Raw genomic sequence first — 19515 nt, 5'->3', positions numbered from 1 at the left:
AGTGCTTGGAATGGTCCCTGTTAATTGAATGTTATTAGTGTGTATAAATATTATTTAAGCAAATAACTATTATTATTATTTCCCTTTGCAAATCAGTTTATAGCATAGCTTAATAAGAAAAATAATTTCCTTAATGAGAACTGAATGTGTCTACTGATGAAATTAAATATGGATGAGAGTGAAGCAGAAAGTGAGACCCAGGCTGCAGTACTGGCCTGGTTGTGTGGTCAGGAGAAAGTTATTCAAATTTTCTGATCCTCATTTTTCTTATTTGGTCAATGAAAAGACTAGTCTAGGTGATATTTAAAGATTGTCAATCTATTATTCCAGCCAGCTTAGTGTTAACTCTCAGGTTCTGAAGGCACAGCTCTTAGCCTAACCTTTTACTGATAGGCTTCTTTTATTTTCAGCAAGACTATTCAGCTTGATGAGTGGCAAATAGATGACATCTGGGAAGCAGTTTAAGCCATGCTGAAGGTGTCGGAAGTGTGGGACAATACACTTGCTTGAAGCATTTGTATTTTTTGTGATGTGGAGAAATTGATAGGACCCTCCTATACCTATGTACCTTATGCAAACTTTAGGGCCACATTTCTTTTAAAATCTATAAAAAAACCTATCAAATCTATTCAAAGGACTTGAATAGATATTTTTTCAAAGAACATATATAAGTGGTAAATGAGCACATGAAAGAATGTCCAACATCAATAGCTGTTGGGGAAATGGAAATCAAAACCATAATGGCAGAACACTTCACTCCTACTAAGATTGCTATAATAAAAAGATGGACAATAACAAGTGGTGGAGAGGATATGGTGAAACTGGAATGCTCATACACTGCTGGTGGGAATGTAAAGTAGTGAAGCACTATGAGAAAGAGTTTGTTTGACAGTTCCTCAAAAGGCTAAAGTTAGAAAAATCAGATGACCCCAGAATTCCACTTCTAGGTATATACCCAAGAAAATTGAGAATATATGTCCACAAAAAATTGGTACATGAGTGGTCATAACAGTATTAGTCATAATAGCCAAAAATGGAAACAACCCAAATAGCAGTCAACTGAGAAATGAATAAACAATATGGTCTATCCATACAATGAAATATTATCCAGCCATAAAAAGGAATGACTTTCTGATATATGCTACAACATGGTTGAACTTTGGAAACATTATGCTAAGTGAAAGAAGACAGATACAAAAGGCCATTTGTACAATCGTATGATTCCATTTATATGAAATGTCCAAAACAGGAATATCCATAGAGACAGAAAATAAATAGGGATGTGAGGGTCTGGGGGAGAAGGTAGTAAGGAATGACCGCTGATGGGGACGGGGTTTCTTTTTGGGATGGTGAAAATGTTCTAGAATTAGATAGTAATGATGGTTGTAGAAGTTTGTGAATATACTAAAAGCCACTAAATTGTACACTTTAAAAGGGTTCTTTTTATGATATATGAATTATTTCTCAATAAAAACAGAAAAGGAAAAAAATTAAATCTATCAAAGACTAAAGCAAAGTCCTGTAAGTGGAATAAGGAAAATTCTTCTCAGATAGAGGGCACAAAGTTTGACAATCATCAAAATGCAGCTCCTATATGTATTTCCTAAGAAATTTTAAGCTATTTTTCTGTAAGCAACTCTGTTTTCTAATGAAGAGTGCCACAGAGCATAAAGACACTAATGGCATAGATATTTGACAATCTCAATTGTCAAGAGTGAAATGGAGAATAATTTAATCATGAACTGTTTCTGAGTAATGAGAGGACATGTCACAGCAGTCGTCCTAGATCTCATGTGCTTATAGGACTGCCTCCCACACTCTCCCTCGGAGTCTTTTTAATTTTCTTTTAGATATATTTCTAATCAGGTTAATGAGCTGTTTAAAAGAACAAATGTAAAACCCATATTTTCATCACAATTTGTTACTATTTAATAACAGTGTATTATTTGAGTTAATACCTGTCTACCTCTTTAGACTGGAAGGTTCATGAGAGAATGTAGAGTTTCTGTCTTGTTTGTCACCATACCTAGCACTTTGTAAACTGTAAAATAAAAACTAGAAAATGGTTGAGTGAATAAATGAATGAGCAAAAAATGAATGAATCAACCAATAAAAGAATGATTGAATTGAATAAGTGAATGAAAATGGTATCGTCTAAGCACACATCCAGATGGCTTCATGAATAATTCCAACAGATATTTAAACAAAAGTTAATGCCAATACTTGAAACACACTTTCCAGAAATAGAAGAGGAGGACACATATTTCCCATCTCATTCCGTGAGCTCAGTATTACCCTGTTCGTAAAACCAGACAAAGACAGCACAAGTCAGAAAAACTACAGACCAATATCTCTTATCAATACTGATGTAACAATCATCCACAAAATATTATGTAGTTTGCTAGAGGACTTCAAAAACCATCCCCAGTTTCAACAGCTTGCTAGGAAGGCTCAGCATAAAGGCGTATTCATGGCTATGATATTACAATGAAATGATACAAAGGAAAATCAGCAAAGGGAAAAGGTCATGGATTGAGATTTTAACTCTCATTTCCAATTTTAGTCATTTGAGTCTTCTTTCCTTTTTTCTGGGTCGTCCAATTTAGTTTTTTAGTTCTGTTGATTTGCTCCTGTTATTCTCTATTTCTTTTATCTCTGCTCTGATCTTTATTCTCCCTTCCAACTTATCCCATTTAATTGTCTCAGTCCTCATGTTGAAAATCAATTGACTATAAATATAAGGGTTACTTCTGGACTTTTCAATTTTATTCCATATTTCTATCCTCTCATATTTTTATCACACTATTTCTTGCATCTCACACAGTTAGCCCCTTCTAAAAGGGTTAAGCCTTGTAAATGTAGTGTTCTTTTCACCATCAATGCACTCTGAATATTCTTTCTTAACCAAGATGCCAATACACTTCTTGATCACTTGTACCTAAACTTTATATCTTGAGGACAGTTGATTTAGTAATTCTCCATGTAACTCCTGGTGCTTCATAATCTTCCCCATATTTATGTTCCCCACAACAGCTGCTTGAATCAGTAGTTTGTGGTCTTCCTAAATAATTTTGCATGAGGTTCCTTGTTCCAGATTCTGCTTGGTTTTCATTAGCATATTGATGATAACCCTTGATTTCTTATTTTTACAACCAGCCTATAATTTTAACAAGGTAACTGGCTTTCAACTCCACATCATGAACATTTGCATTTGTCTCCTAAGACCAATACTTAGACTTCAATAAAATATGTATGACTTGCTGAACTGTCCATTTTAATTTGAGGGCTATCAGTCAACCACTATTCAGTGTAGACATCTTTTGTGTTTTACCAAAGCAGGATTGCTTTCTTGAATGCAGTTGCCTGTAAAGTATTTATGTTTTTGAAACAGTTAGTTAATAATTCTTCTTTAGACAGTTGCTTTAACACCCTCAAGTTTTTGCCTCTGTGATGACTAGTATAAAAAGCTGTAAATCTCTGATAACTATGTTCCAACTCTGAAGCCAAGGCCATGTTTACTGAAAGGGACAAGATCCAGAACTCAGAATTTGAATGCTGACCTAAATCTAGGGATCGTGAATTCATCAGACACTTTTAAACTATTCATTCAAATCTTTGCTTACACCAATTTGTTGAAACATCCACTGAAGTTTAGAGGTAGGCTCAAAATCACAAGTTCCCTTTAGAGATTATGCTGGCTTTAGCAACACCACTTGTCTTGTATGGTGTAAATCTTTTGGCCAGCATTTTTACATAGTACTTTTGAAATACATCTTTATCCTCTATGCACTTGAAGACAACCATAACTTGTTAGTACTTGATTAGAGTGTGCCTTCTATTTATGCTTATTCTGAGTTCTTGGAGCTTTTCTTAATTGAGGAATAACAATACCAGGCCAGCAACTCTGGTGATTTACTGGCTGTTTGAGCCATTTTGGTAACTGCATCATTGTCAAAAGAGCCATTTTGGTAACTGCATCATTGTCAAAAGCTTTATCAAGTGCAAACACAAAGTCAGTATCATTGTTAAATGCCAATATTATCAGGGCATTATATTTTTTATGAACATCCAATACTGTCTGTACATATATTTTAGAGTAATTTAAAGCAGCTTCCCCATATTTATCAATTGCTACAAGACCCTGTTTGTGCATATGTGTTTCCAATGGTTTGTTTTTTCTCAATTCTCTTAGACCATCCTGGATTCTAGATGTAAACTGACGCATGCAGCTGATGTATCATTCACTTCCGTTAGCATCCAGTAAATTCTGAAATTGTGTGGAAAATTTCCAAGTGATTTTTGATGTGTTCTTGCTCACATTTCCTTGATGATTTATCCTGTGTGCTTTCCTGAGCATATACTTGAGTTCTTTGTTGTTCTTGAAACAGATGAACCTCCCCCTTTTTCAATAACTAGGTCTTATTTCAAGAATTCAGCACTATTCCTCATGTTAAAAGCTCTGGGCCAGCCAAAATTTGAGATACAAAGGATTCTTTACACACTGTTAAAACAGGTATCTTTGCAAATATGATTTTAAGGGCAGAGTATGAACAGAAATTGTTTGGAATTTTTCTGCCCTGTAGCTTTGTCTCTTCTCCACCATTTATTTATTTATTCAAGCAGTCTCTTATAACAGTATGGACTCATATTTTTTATTTTGGGTTAGAATCCAGTACTACTTTATTTATTTTGGTCCACAAATTGTTCCAACTTTGGCCATTGGGAGCTCTTTCAGTTGCATCTGAATTCCTTTGACATTCTTGATACCATTCTGGGCTTTTTAAAAAAGAATTTTCATACTTTCTGGCTCCATAAGATGTTCCAGGTTCATTTTGTGCATTTCCTAATCCAGTTCTAGAATCAGCCATTTCTCCAAGGAGCTCTGGCTCCTTTTATTGGAAAATGGTATTTGCAGGCAAGACTGGAATGCTAGGTATTTTTTTTGCTACTGGGATGTCATGGGTTCTAGGTCCTCTCGGCTGACGGAACGAGGAAATTTGTGTGAGTATTCCAACTCCTTTATATTCACATATCTATAAATATTTCTATATAATAATCTGTATCTATATTAAGTTAACCATGAGTTCATACTGATTTCTTCAACTCTAATCTATTAGCACTTGGGTCATTCTAGTTTCCTCCCTTTGCTTATCTGTAACCCCCTACACCAACTGGGGATCCACCATCCACCATCCATTTATCTAATTGTTCATTTCCAGTATGCGTGTATAGTGGCTTCAGAATTGTTAACCTTTCCTACAACTGGAAACATCTTCATCACCTATACTACAGTGCATATATACATCCTTTAGTTTTTACTCTTAAAGACTCCAGTCATTTCTAAAGTTAATTAGACCACACTTTATTCCTCCCCTGTATTCACTGTAGTTGCTTCAGGCATTCATAATACATTTAGATTCCTTTGTCACATTCTGCATTTCATTCTGGGATCCCTTGACTTCCCAAATCATTATTATTTTTAATTCACATGCATTAAATTTCACTCTTTGTGCTGTACATTTCCATGAGCTTTGACAGATGCTTAATAAATAAGTTTGTGAAGACAATGTTTTCAGATTGGTCTGTAAATATGTAGGAATATGATTGCAGGTTTATATGTTAGAACTAGGCTTTGCTTTGTAAGGAATGGTCAAAATGTATTCCACAGTGGTTGTGGCATTTTCATTCCAATCATCAATGAGTGAGAAATTCTGTTGCTCTGCATTCTTGCCAGAAGGCTGCTTCCTTTGCTCTTACAATGTTCTTTTGTTTTGTTTTGTTTTTTTTTAAGCCATTCTGATACATATTCACTGGTATTTCATTCTTGTATTAATTCAAAATTCCCTAATCACAATGATGTTGAGCATCTTTTCATCTGCTTATTTTCCATCTGGTGAGGTGCCTGTTTAGATCTTTTGCCCATTTTTAACTGGATTGTTTGTTTCCTCATTATTGAGTTTTAATGGTTCTTTGTATATTTTTAAATAATAAAAAAATAAATAAATCCTTTATCTGAAGTGTGTTTTGTAAATATTTTGTCCCAATCTGTGGCTTGTCTTTTCAATCTCAAAATGATTTGTTTAGCAACAGATGTTTTTAATTGTAAGACTGTCCCATTTTTTCAATTTTCTGTTCATGGATCATGATATTGGCATTGTATTTAAAAACTCATCAAAACCAAGGTCATATATATTTTCTTCTATGTTCTCTTCAAGAAGATTTATGGTTGTTTTTTTTTAAATTTTACCTTTAGGTTTATGATCGATTTTGATGTATGTTTATACAAGGGGAGAGGTCTACTTCTAGTTTGTTTGGGTTTTTCATTTTTTGTTGCTTGCGGTTGTCCAATTTTTCCAATGGCATTTGTTGAAAAGACTATGCTTTCTCTATTGAATTGCTTTTACTCCTTTATCAAAGATCAGTTGACTGGGAGGGAGGAGCTAAGATGGCAGCATAGAGAGGAGTGGAAGACTGTTAGTCCCCCCTTGGAACAATTCATAAATGACCAAAAAACAAGTAAATAACCTGGGATAACTGCAGGGAGACAAAAGTGACTATCCACTCATCATCCACCAACCTGAATTGGGAGGAATGCCCGAGATCACAGCATAAAATCTGTAAGTAAAACTGCAGACCTGCACTGAGAGCCAAGAGCTGAGAGCCCCTCCCTCACAGAAGCCTTGTGGTGCTAGAGAGCAGCACTCTCTCAGCCCAGCTCCAACTGGGGTTTTAATGTTAACTGCTGAATACAGACAGTGAATCCTCAACAAGCAGACAGAGGCTTTTGATGACAACTGCCCTTGGGAGAGTCAGGGGACATATCTGTCTCAGGACGGGGAGCCCAGAGGGTCGGGTGCTCTCTCTGGCTGATGGGTGAACCTGGGAGCTTTTCTGTCCTTTCTTCTCTCTGTGGAAAAAAACTCAGCCATTTTCAGCCCACAGCACTTTGCAGTAAAGACAGCCTCAGCCATTTTAAAATCAAAACACTTTGATCAGCACAGTCAGAGAAGCAAAGAACTTATTGAAATGCAGATGACGTCTCTGGAGGGGGGATAGCTTCCCAAGAGGAAAGGAAGGGGCCAAGCTTTTCCAGAACCAGATCCCAAAGCCTGGGGAAAGAGAGCCACAGGCCACACCCTCTTACACAGGCAGTGACAGGCTGACAGGTGCAACTGCCAGGCAGAAAAGCACAGGTGTATCGATCCTCTGAGAAAAACCATCAGGGAAACCAGATACTGAATATTTCCTCCTTCTGTGACCTGAGCCTGTTATCTGGGAAAACCTGACTGGGGTGGCCTAGGAGCTCAGAAGCCTAGACAACAGAAAACTACAACCTACACTAAGAAAAATGAAGCTATGGACCAGTCAAAGGAGCAAACGTACACTTCAACTGAGATACAGGATTTTAAACAGCTAATGCTAATCAATTCAAAAAGTTTAGGGACTATTTCACAAAAGAGATAGAGACTGTAAAGAAAACAGTGGGCATACATAAGACAGAAATTGAAAGTTCAGAAAAACAACTAGTAGAAACTATGGAAATGAAAGGCACAACACAAGAGATGAAAGACACAATGGAAACATACAACAGCAGATCTCAAGAGGCAGAAGAAAACACTCAAGAGCTGGAGAACAAAACACCTGAAAGCCTACACCCAAAGGAGCAGATGGAGAAAAGAATGAAAAAATATGAGCAAAGTCTCTGGGAACTTAAAGATGAAACAAAGTACAAGAATGTACCTATCATTGGTGTCCCAGAAGGAGAAGAGAAGGGAAAAGGGGCAGAGGCAATAATAGAGGAAATAATCAATGAAAATTTCCCACCTCTTATGAAAGACATAAAATTACAGATCCAAGAAGTGCAGCGTACTCCAAACAGAAGAGATCTGAATAGGCCTATGCCAGGACACTTAATAATCAGATTATCAAATGTCAAAGACAAAGAGAGAATCCTGAAAGCAGCAAGAGAAAAGCAATCCATCGCATACAAAGGAAGCTTAATAAGACTATGTGCAGATCTCTCAGCAGAAACCATGGAGGCAAGAAGGAAGTGGTGTGATATATTTAAGATACTGAAAGAGGAAAATCACCAACCAAGAATCCTGTATCCAGCAAAGCTGTCCTTTAAATATGTGGGAGAGCTCAAAATATTTTCTGACAAACAGACAATAAGAGACTTTGTGAACAAGACACCCGCCATACAGGAAATACTAAAGGGAGCAATACAGAGTGATAGGAGAAGACACGAGTGCATGGTTTGCAACAAAAACAATTTTGGGAGATGGTAGCACAGCAATGTAAGTACACTGAACAAAGATAACTATGAATACGATTGAGAGAGGAAGGTTGGGAGCATGTGAGACAAGAAGAAAGGAGGAAAGATAAAGAATGGGACTGTGTAACTTGGTGAAATCTAGAGTATTCAACAATTGTGATAAAATGTACAAATATGTTCTTTTACAGGGGAGAACAAGCAAATGTCAACCTTGCAAGGTGTTAAAAATGGGGAGGCATTAGGGGACGGATGCAATCAATGTAAATTAGAAACTGTAAGTAACAGAATTATTGTATTATGCTTCCTTTGATGTTACAAAGGCAATATACCAAGGTAAATGCAGATAAGAGGGGGGGATAGGGGAGGCATGTTAGACACTTGACATTGGTGGTGTTGTCTGACTCTTTACTCTACTTTGATTTAAGGTTACTTTTCCTTTTGCTACTTCCTAGCTGTCATTTTTTTCCTCTTTCTTTTGCCTCTCTACCTTCTTTGACTCTCCCTCCTGCCTTGTGGAAGAAATGTAGATGCCCTTATACAGATAGTGGTGAAGGTGGTGAACACATAAATAAGTGACCATACAGAGAACCATCAATCGTTTACTTAGGATGGAATGTATGGTGTGTGAAAAAAACCATCTTAAAAAAAATGGGTTGATGACAAAACCTCAATGGCAAAATATACTGAGTGAAATAAGCCAGACAGATAAGGACAAATTTTGCAGTCTCACTGATAAGAGCTAGTTATAATATGTAAACTCATAGACATGAAATATAAGGTACCAAGATACAAGATGAGGCTTAAGAATGGGGAGTGGTTGCTTAGTATGAGCAGGATGTTCAACTAGGATGAACTTACATGTTTGGAAATGAACAGAGGTGTTGGTAGCAAGATGTGAGAATAAGTAACAGTGCCAAATGAATGAGGTGGAAAGGGGAAGCTCAGAGTCATATATGTCACCAGAAGGAAAGTTGGAGGTCAAAAGATGGGAATGTGTAAAACTGAATCCTGTGGTGGGCAATGTCCATGATTAACTGTACAAATATTAGAAAACTCTTCCATGAACCAGAACAAATGTATGACAATACAACTAGAAGTTAATAATAGAGGGGCATATAGGGAAGAAATATATACCTATTGCAAACTATATACCACAGTTAGTAGTATTTCAACATTCTTTCACAAACAGTAGCAAACGTACTATACCAACACTACGAGTCAACAATTGAGGGGGGTTGGTTAGAGATATGGGAGGATTTGAGTTTCCTTTTCTTTTTTTTTCTTTTTTTTTTTTTTTCCTTTTCACATCTTTCACTTTATTTCTTGTCTGGAGTGATGAAAAGTTCCTAAAAATTGAACAAAAATTAAGTGCGGTGATGGATGCACAGCTGTATGAGGGTACCAGGGGCAACTGATTGTACACTTTGGATCTTTGGATAATTGTATGGTATCTGAACAATCCCAATAAAAATAAATAAATAAATAAATAAATAAATAAATAAACAAACAAAACTTATTGGTAAAGGTAAGAAAAAAGGTCAGTTGACTATATTTATGTTGGTCTATTTCTGGGCTGCCTGTTGTGTTTTTTGTTCTATTGATCTGTGTATATCTATTCTTTTGCCAATACTACACTATCACTTTTATTTACTTTTCTTTGTTTAATACTATACTATTTTGATTACTGTGGACTTATAGTAAGTCTTGAAATGGTCTAGTGTGAGTCATCAACTAAATTCATCTTCTCTGTTCAGTTGGCTGTTCTAGGTTCTTTGCTTCTCCCAGTGAAATTCAGAATTAATTTATCAATATCTACAGGCTAATTCATTGGGATTTTGATTGGGACTGTGTATAATAAATAGTTCAAGTTGGGAAGCATTAACAATATTGAGTCTTCCAAGCTGTGACTAAGCAATATATCTCCATTTATTTAGATCTTCTGGTTTTATTTCATCAGTTTTTATTGTGCTTCTCCATGTAAGTCCTGTACATATTTTATTAGATTATCTACCTAAGTATTTCAGTGTCGGGATTGCTATTATAAATGTTGTTATTTTTCAAATTAAGAAATTGCTGATATGTAAGAAATCAATAGATCTTTGTATATGAACCTTGGATCTTGTGATTTTCTATACACCTTTATAATTTCAGTTCTTTGATCGATTCTTTGTGGAAAACAAAAACAAAAAAAAAACTTTGTGATTTTTCTATATAGAAAATGTACATCTTTATTTCCTTTTCTTGTCTTATTGCACTAGCTAGAACGTCTGTGTATGATGTCCCTCGTTCCTGATTTTAGGGGAAAGCATCCTGTTTCTCACCATTAAAAATGATTTTAGCTGTAGCACTTGTTGTAGAAGTTCTTCATCAAATTGATGAAGTTCTCCTCTATTCCTAGTTTGCTGTGAGTTTTTACCATGAAAGGGTTTAGATTTTGTCAAGATTTGTTTTTTCCATTGGTTTGATCACATGATATTTCTTCTTTTATTCTTTTGTTGTGGTGGATTACATTGATTCATTTTCAAATGTTGAAGCAGTCTTGCATACTTGGAATAAATCCCACTTGGTCATGTTGTTTAATATTTTTATACATTGTTGCAAATGATTTGCTAATATTTTGTTGAGGATTTCTCTGTCTAGGTTCATGCATTATATTGTTTTGCAGTTTTCATTTCTTGTAAACTCTTTGTATGATTTTCAGAATAGGGCAATGCTGGTCACATGGAATGAATTAGGAAGCATTCCCTCTGTTTCTGTTTTTCTAGAAAAGATCATGGAGAATTGGTGTCATTTCTTCCTTAACTGTGTGGTAGAATTCATTAGGGAAACCACCTGGGTATGGTGATTCCTCTTTTGAAAGATTATTTATTATTGATTCAGTGTCTTTAAGAGACATGCTGGCCACAGGCGTTTGCTTACGAGCCAACCCTGGCCTTGCCACTACTCAGCGCTGTGTCTCAGGGGGCTGACCCTGCAACCCCATTCCCAGGTTTCCCTGCTGATTATCTTCCAGGCAGGGTCAGCCCACGGAAAGCCTCAGCAGGAATTCAGAGGGCAGGAGGAAGGGAGAAGCCACGGTGTTGCTCTCTGCTCCAGCTTAGTCATGTCTTAATCTGCAAATCTGGGGGATGAACCCATTCTAAATAGGACCTCATGAGGACGTTATTTTTAATTAAGGTGTGACCTCACTGAATGAGGGTGGACCTTTATCAGAATCACTGGAGGCCATTCTGAGCAGAAGAAATACCCACGTAGGACAGAAAGCCACTGGGAGGAGCCAGAAGCCGGAAGTCAAGAAACCCGGAAGTAAACGGAGCCCAGAAGCCAACGGGAGCCCGGAAGAGAAAGAAGAGGACGTCACGTTGCGTAGGACAAACGAAGGAGCCCCTGAAATGGCTGCCGACAAGAATGCTGCTGACGCAGGAGCAAGTGAGTCTTCTGGCCAGTGCTGCTATTTGGACTTCTGGCTTCTGAAACGGTAAGCCAATAAATTCCCATTGTTTAAGCTAACCCATTGTCTGGTATTTGTGGTAGCTGCTAAGGCAGAAGGAAAATGAGCACGGTATGATTAGTGTTTGTTGTATCCTATTCTTTGGAAGGAAGGTAAAATGAGGAAGAATTTTCTCACATTTGATGGGAATGAGCATAACTAAAAAGTGTACTAGGTCTGCTAAGAAATCAATCACTTTAATTGGAAAGAAGATTCCTTGCCTCTGTTAGTAATTGGGCTCTTGGTAATTTACCATCAGAATCCATGACAGTTTGTGATAAATTGGCTCCTTTTAGTCTAAAGAAGGTAAGAAATTCTAATTACCTGTGGATTATTCCAGAGCGGTTAGAAAAGCTTGACCAAAGAAATATTGGGAGCAAGATAGTAAAGCTAGCAGTGAGCAAAGATTTATTGAACTTTTTTTTAAAGACGCAAAGGAATGAAATAGTTCATTTGATGTGACAAAAACAAGAGCTTGTGGTATTTGAAATCCCAGAGATGTAAATTGGATTTTGAAGAGGATAGGGAACTGTATAGATTAGAAAAAAATTTATACACACAGAAAGTTCTATCATTAGATTATAGAAATTAGCCTCGCCTACTTGTTAGCACAGGAGAATAATGTTGGTCTCACCTGGAGGAAAGTATGGAATTTGTACTTTGAGAGTTTAAACATATAAGTTATAGGCAGGACACTTAAGGAAGTCTAAAGAGTTTTATTCAGGTGAAAAAATAGTTTAAGTTAATAGAAATGCTGACAGGGCCCTAAATTAATGAATCTACTGATTGTTTCTGTTGATACATTAGCCTTTATTTCTGTAACTTCTGCCATGGAATAGCTGAGGAATAGACTAGATTGTAGGTCGATGCTCTGGATTATGAATGTATTTTGAATTGTGTGTTTATTTTATATATTTGTGTAATTTTGGGGTATATTTCAAACTTACTGAAAAGTTGCAAAGAATTCTGTATATACTTTACCCAGATTCACCAATTTCTGACATTTAGCTTCATTTGCTTTGCCATTCACTCTCTCCTTATATATCCACTTTTTTTCCTGAAACATTTGGGAGTAAGTTGGATATATTGTGCCCCTTTACCTTTAAATTGTGGTTTGTTTCCTAAGAACAAGGACATTCTTAGACCTAACCACAGTACAATGATCTAAATCAGAAATTTAACATTAATACAATTCTATTAACTAATCAAAAGCCCATATTCAGAAAATTTTGCCAATTATTCCAGCAGCATCTTTCATAGATGTTTTTCCCTGGAGGAGGATCCAGTCCACAATTATGCATTGTTTTAGCTGTTGGGTCTCTTTAGTTTAACTATAAAACAGTTCTTCGGTCCCTTTGTTATTCATGTATTGGCAGTTTGTGAGAGTATGGACCAAATGTTGTGTAGCATGTCCCTTAGTATGGGTTTGTCTGCTGTTTGCTTATTATCAATTCAGGTTATAAGTTTTTGCAGGAATGTCACAGAAATGATACTTGTGTCCCCAGGGCATCCTGCCAGGAGGCCTGTGATGTCCATTTGTCTCGGTGGTGGTATTGCCGCTCATGTCTCAGCTAGGGTGGTATCCATGAAGTTTCTTTACAGAAAAGATATTATTAATCCTTTTGCAATTGATGAGTTATTTGTGGGGAGATATTTTTGAGATTGTGTAAGTATCCCATTATTCATCAAAATTTTGAGTTGCATATAGGTTCCATAAAGAGGATGATACAGGTGGAAATATTTGATGGAGGTGAAGTGATTTCTTTTTTTTAATTTAACAGACAATTTTTAATTACAAAAGTGGATGAACTACGGGCCCAGGTGATTTCTTTCAAATATTTATGTAATGGATAATTACCATAAACTATTCCAAAGCAAACATGACTGGGATATTGACACCTGACCTGTATGGCACAAGAAATGGTAAAAAGAAAAATTCCCATTGGGAAGTATAAGCTCTAAGTTCAACAGAATTCAACAACCAACCAACAGAAGACCAATTCAGTAGGCATCAAAACAATCTGTTGCCAGAATTGACCATGCTTTCCAACTTTTAAAATGTTTTTGAAACAATAGGAATAGAAAAGTACTTTGTATTTTTTTAAATTCATTTTTATTGAGATATATTCACACACCATGCATTCAGTTGTTCACAATACCATCACATAGTTGTGCGTTCATCACCAAAATTGATTTTTGAGCATTTTCATTACCACATACACAAAAATAATAAGAATAAAAATTAAAGTGGAAAAGAACAATTAAAGTAAAAAAGAACACCGGGTGCCTTTTTTTGCCCCCTCCTCATTTTTCTACTCATCCATCCATACACTGGACAAAGGGGAGTGTGGTCCATATGGCTTTCCCAATCACATTGTCACCCCAGTTAAGCTACATTTTTATACAACCGTCTTCAAGATTCATGGGTTCTGGGTTGTAGTTTGATAGCTTCAGGTATTTGCTGCTAGCTGTTACAATTCATTAGAACCTAAAAAGGGTTATCTATATCGTGCGTAAGAGTGCCCACAAGAGTGACCTCTTGGCTCCTTTTGGAATCTCTCTACCCCTGAAGCTTATTTCATTTCCTTTCACATCCCCCTTTTGGTCAAGAAGATGTTCTCCATCCCAGGATGGTGGGTTTAGCTTCTTCCCTGGGAATCATATTCCACATTGCCAGGGAGATTTACCCCCCGTGTGTCAGATCCCACATAGCGGGGAGGGCAGTGATTTCACTGCCAAATTGGCTTAGCTAGAGAAAGAGGGCCACATCTGAGCAACAAAGAGGCATTCAGGAAGAGACTGTTAGGCACAATTATAGGCAGGCCTAGCCTCTAGCCAAGAAAGGCTTTTCTTTGTGAACAGGCTTGAAAAGAAGCTCTGCTGGACCCAGCCATCCAGCTGATCATCACAGCAGCACATCAAAAAAGTGACCACTGCATCCCATGCTGTGTGGGGCAGGGTTAGCATTCCTGAAGGTAGCGATACTGCAGGCTTCACAGTAGCTATCAGGACTGTCATCACTTACTTCCAGATCCTTGCCCTTCAGACACAAAGCAGGCTGTATCTCCTTGTAGTTGGATTGGGGCTATGTGACTAAGTGTTTTGGCCAGCGAGTTGTGAGTGGAAGTGTTATGTGTCACTTCCAGGCTGGAGCACTTAGTTGCCAACGTGAGACCTCATCAGAGCTCGTGTTCTGCTTAGCATGATGACTAACTATTTGAGATGGTGGTTGCTCTGTCAGCTTGAGTCCCAGAGTCAAGACACATAGGGCAGAGCTGACCCTTGAAGGACATGAAATAGCATTTGCTGTTTTAAGGTTGTTCCTTACTGCAGCATAACTTAGCCTGTGTGACTGATGCACCATGCTCAGTTCAGTCCTTCCCTTACGTACTAGATCTGTGGTTACCAATATGAGTGTTCATTGACTCCAATAGGAGGGAAAGAGGCAGGCAGGCATAAAAACAATGCATAGACATGCTTGGTTTTCATATTAAACACTCAAGGTTATTCCTTGCCTTTACAAAGGCATTTATTCTCTAGTATATATATATATTTAAATAAGTAGCCTTTTTTGACAATCTTTTGATTTCTCTTCTTTGATGGTGATGGCCCCTGCAGTCATTTCCCTATTATATGTAAAACTCCAGTAAAGCACAATAATAAATGACTCCTAGCACTCAGTCTCAGTGTTGGGGGCACCGCAGGAAGGGTGGCGAGTGTGGCAAATTGGGCCTCACACACCCAGTTTGCAGGAGGCAGCTGGTTTTACTCAGTTCAAGACAATTTCTGATCTGTAGGAATGTGAGCAGAGTATTCCAGTTTTCTAAGAGCATCTGTGAATTCAGATTTTATGTGGAATCTCCTAATTTTGAAATACTTGTCTAGTTTAAAAAATCATTCTGGAGAACAAACATACATGTCATAAGGCCTGACAGTTTGAGCTTTGGGTTATATCCAGTGACTGCATAGCTTGTGATTTTCAAGCCAATTAAAATCTGCATTTAGAAAGCGTAAAGTCTAAAAACAGGACAAATGTATCAATTGACAATGTGGTATGATGACAGGATGATAAGTAACCAGCATATCTGTCAATTTCTCATTAATTTCCAACACTGTGCTGGGTGTTGGGAGAGATACTGAAAAAAATGTAAGGGACAGACCTGGACATTAAGGAACCACGATCTACTTGGGAAAAAATTAAACAATATAAAATAATATTTAGTTAGTGGTTGAGGTGTGCAATAAAAGGACTAAGTGTGATGAAGGAGAGAGGGAGGTGAGGGAGGGGAGAATAGTTCTGTAAAGCTTGGTGGAGGAAGAAGTGGGAATTGAGTGGAAAGTTGAAGAACAAAAGGGGTAACTGGGCAGGGAGGAGATGGTTTCCATGTGAAAGTGACACACAATGGAAGAATAGAGTGATTAGAGTGAGGAAAGCTGCCTGTCTAAAGTATAGGGGCCTGGGTGTGCCCAAGGACTGGGAGAGAGTTTAGTTGCAAAGTTACTGTATTAAGAAGGACCTTGAAAATATGAGAGAGGTATTGAAAGTTGACGCAGAGGCTCATTACTGCAACCAGAAGGTCAAGAGGAGAGAGAATCAGGAGGCTCAGCTGAGACCAGCTCTACATCTAATTAGCACTAGCTAGGCCTGGGACAAGTTCTTTAACTTCTATTGTCACTATTTTTTTTTTAATATGTGATATGAAGGATGTTTATTTTGGACTCAACATATGAAGCTTATTAAAATTACAGGTTCTTAGACACCAACCACTCCAACCTTCTGAGGATGTAGAGCAAGCATGGATTTTGAATGGACTTTCCAGGAGGCACTGCATGAGAATGTTGAGAACCACTGAGCTGACGTCTGGTTTGGTGAAACAGAGCCCCTGAAGCTTACCGAGCTGGTGAGTAAGATAGAGTCAGGGTGGGAGGAGGATTTGTCCCACCCTCTCGCACAGGTTAGATTGGAGGAAGGGACAGCCAGAGTCTGATTGCTGACATGCCCCCTCCCGATCTGAGCCTGGATAACTGGCTCAAAGTGGCTCACCTGTTTTCACTTGCAAAGCTTAAATTGGGGACACCTTGGGTTAGGTTTCTATCACAAGGCATAGAAGTTATTTATTATCTCTCTGAGAGAGAATTTAATTTAATTTTAAGATCTCCTTGTCATCTCGACTTGTCTGAAGTGCTTTCTTTGCCTCTGATTGTAGACATGCAGGTTGCAGTAAAAATGGAAAACATAAAAAATCAAGCAGTGATTGGTAAAAGATGAATCACATCCCAGATTTAGGCCTAAATTCTGAGCTGATTCTTTTCCTCATTCCTCTTCCATAGATCCCTTCCTTTTCAACATTCTTCATCCTAGAGGCAACCGTGTTTGTGTCCTTGACTGGGACATGTTCCTACACATTGTTAGAGATGTCAGTCTCATTTGCCTAATGAAGTCCCATGCACGATTGCTAAAACATCAAGAATCAAAATTACATCTGATAGCTGGGCAATCCCTACAGGGCAGGAAGAAAGACATTGCCTGAGGCAGAATGCACTAATCCTTTGTATTAGTGGGTTGCTAGAGCTGTCCAAGTCAGTGTTTACTTTTGTCAGAAGCAGGGAAAAGGTAAAACACATGGGAGAAGTTTCTAGTGCAGGGAAATTAGTGCTAAATTAAGATGCAAACAGCATGTCCTGAGGACGGAAAACAATTTACGGAAATGAAGCAATTGGTAAATATTATTTGTTACACTGATAAATAGGATTTGGCAGCCATCCAAAGTTTGCATTTACTTTGAAGCCAGAAATGCTTTTTGAGTTGATAAAGCAGTTTCATGTGTGCTAAGGGATGTGCGCAAACGGGAGCCAATGTTGTGCATGTTGGTGGAAAGATGTTTGAGGAATATCACCAGGTTATTGCAGTGGCCCCTTAGGAAATAAATAAATAAATAAATAAATATATTTGCCTATTAACCTTTAAACTGTGGATTTTTAAAATCTCAGGAGTATAAGGAATATGGTTGGAGTTCTGAAACAACAGGAAATTCAAAGTTCTTAAGAGCTGTTTCTGTCCTAATCTATACTATATGACCTATATGTCATATCATTCTAAGGGTGAGGAAGGAATGGTGGTAGATACACATCATTGCAAATCAATCTAAATCTGCATTTTTAATCCACGTTTTTTTCCAGGACCTACTGTGTGTGAGGGAAAGTGCCAGGTTTTATGGGAGAAATGGGAAAAAGTTAAAATATGGTTCTAGATGACTTTTCTGTCTCGCTGGACATAGATTGTCTTTTAGAATCCTAGTCTCAGGAAAACACAGAAAAAGAGGTTGGTAGGCTGTGAGACAGGGGCCCCAGCAGAGTGAGTAATGCGAGGGGCCTGTCTCTGCTTAAGGATATCATCCCCTTGCCAGCCCCATGTCTGACAAACAGACCTTTGCAAGAAATCTAGCCAGAGTGTCATACATGTCTCTGAGCTTGTCTCTGCCACAAATTATATGAACTGAGCAGTATTATCCTTAAGCTTCCTTCCTGTTCTAAAATATATGTACCCAAGGGCTTGGTGGATCTGGCTTCCTGGGAGCCTTGGATGTGGGAGCTGGAAGGGCTTCCCTTGGAGCTTACAAAGGAGGACACCTAGCTGGGATGTGAAGATATGTTTCCTACATTTAAGTCACATGTCGACACATTTGGAAAAATCTTAACCAGTGGCAAAATTCTGACCTGAGGACTTAGGATTTAAAAAGTGATGATGAAGATAACAGTATTAACAGTAGTTAATATAAATCTGACTTTATTATTTGTCAGACTCAGTCCTAAGTCCTGCACATTAATTAACTCCCTTGATCCCCAGAAAAACTCTAGGAAGTTGCCATTCTTATTACCCTAGTTTTACAGAAGAGAAAGCTGAGGTGTAGGGAGGTGAAGAAATGTTTCCACACTTACACACCAGCAGGTGGCCGAGCTGGCAAACAGGTGTTCTTGACCTCTGCACCCACATCTGAGGGGTCCCTCCCTCACATCCATCCCTACATTTTCCTATCGAAGAATAGGAAATAGAACTCTTTCTTTTTTCTGTTGAAACACCCATCCCCACCCCCCACCCCTGCCACCTCCTTTTCCTTTCTCTTTGCTTTTTCTATCTCCTCTTCTTTCCAAGTAATACAATATACAGTGTCTCAAGTGGGGGCTTCCAAGGTTATTGAACTCCCTGAAATGTACTGTTTCTTTCTCTCTCTTCCTTTCTCTCTGTGGGTTTGTATTTTTATAACAGGAAGTAGTTCAGAATAAGAAAGCAGCTATATAAATTGGGAAACATACATCACAGTTCTACTTCAACTAAAATCATAGTTTCCATCATGATATAAACTAAAATAAAAAGCTATGAGAGTTCTGTCAGGGAAAGACTATTATGATGCTTCTAGGTGAAGTGATATTGAACTAAGAGATTAGAAGTTTACAAGACTAAAAGAAGTATTTCTCTTAGAGCAAAAAGATCCCAATTTATAATCTCCTCTACTCATATCTAATACTTCCCACTTCTGTAGTTTTTCCCATCAGACTTCTGCACGTTCAAAAATTTGAGGAAGAATTAGAATTCCAGAATTCAATATAATGTAAAAGCGATGCAAAACTCAGTCCTCCCACAAAATAAAATTTCAGAGTAAGCATGAACCCATGATGTGTTGAATAGAGAATGGAGCTATTATCAGGTGCAAATTTCAGTTACATTAAGGGTCCCACCTAATTGCCAAGA

At 37.7% G+C, this 19515-nt stretch overlaps 1 protein-coding gene and 1 pseudogene across 1 annotated transcript in view; one reads left to right on the top strand and one right to left on the bottom strand.

Annotated features, from left to right (window-relative positions):
* Positions 1–19515, top strand: part of LOC119524630 — a 204590-nt gene that overhangs the window by 85946 nt on the left and 99129 nt on the right. Inside the window, exons 3-4 of the mRNA XM_037823337.1 lie at positions 11453–11753; positions 16515–16666. Of these exons, the coding sequence (XP_037679265.1) occupies positions 11453–11753; positions 16515–16554 (341 nt within the window). The 3' untranslated portion in view covers positions 16555–16666. The remainder of the gene's footprint in view (positions 1–11452; positions 11754–16514; positions 16667–19515) is intronic.
* LOC119524666 lies at positions 2792–4831 on the bottom strand (annotated as a pseudogene).

Source organism: Choloepus didactylus, assembly GCF_015220235.1.
Source record: "Choloepus didactylus isolate mChoDid1 chromosome 11 unlocalized genomic scaffold, mChoDid1.pri SUPER_11_unloc3, whole genome shotgun sequence".
NCBI classification, from domain to species: Eukaryota; Metazoa; Chordata; class Mammalia; order Pilosa; family Megalonychidae; genus Choloepus; species Choloepus didactylus.
The sequence above is the reverse complement of the archived record's forward strand: the minus strand, read 5'-3'. Positions and strand labels throughout refer to the sequence as shown.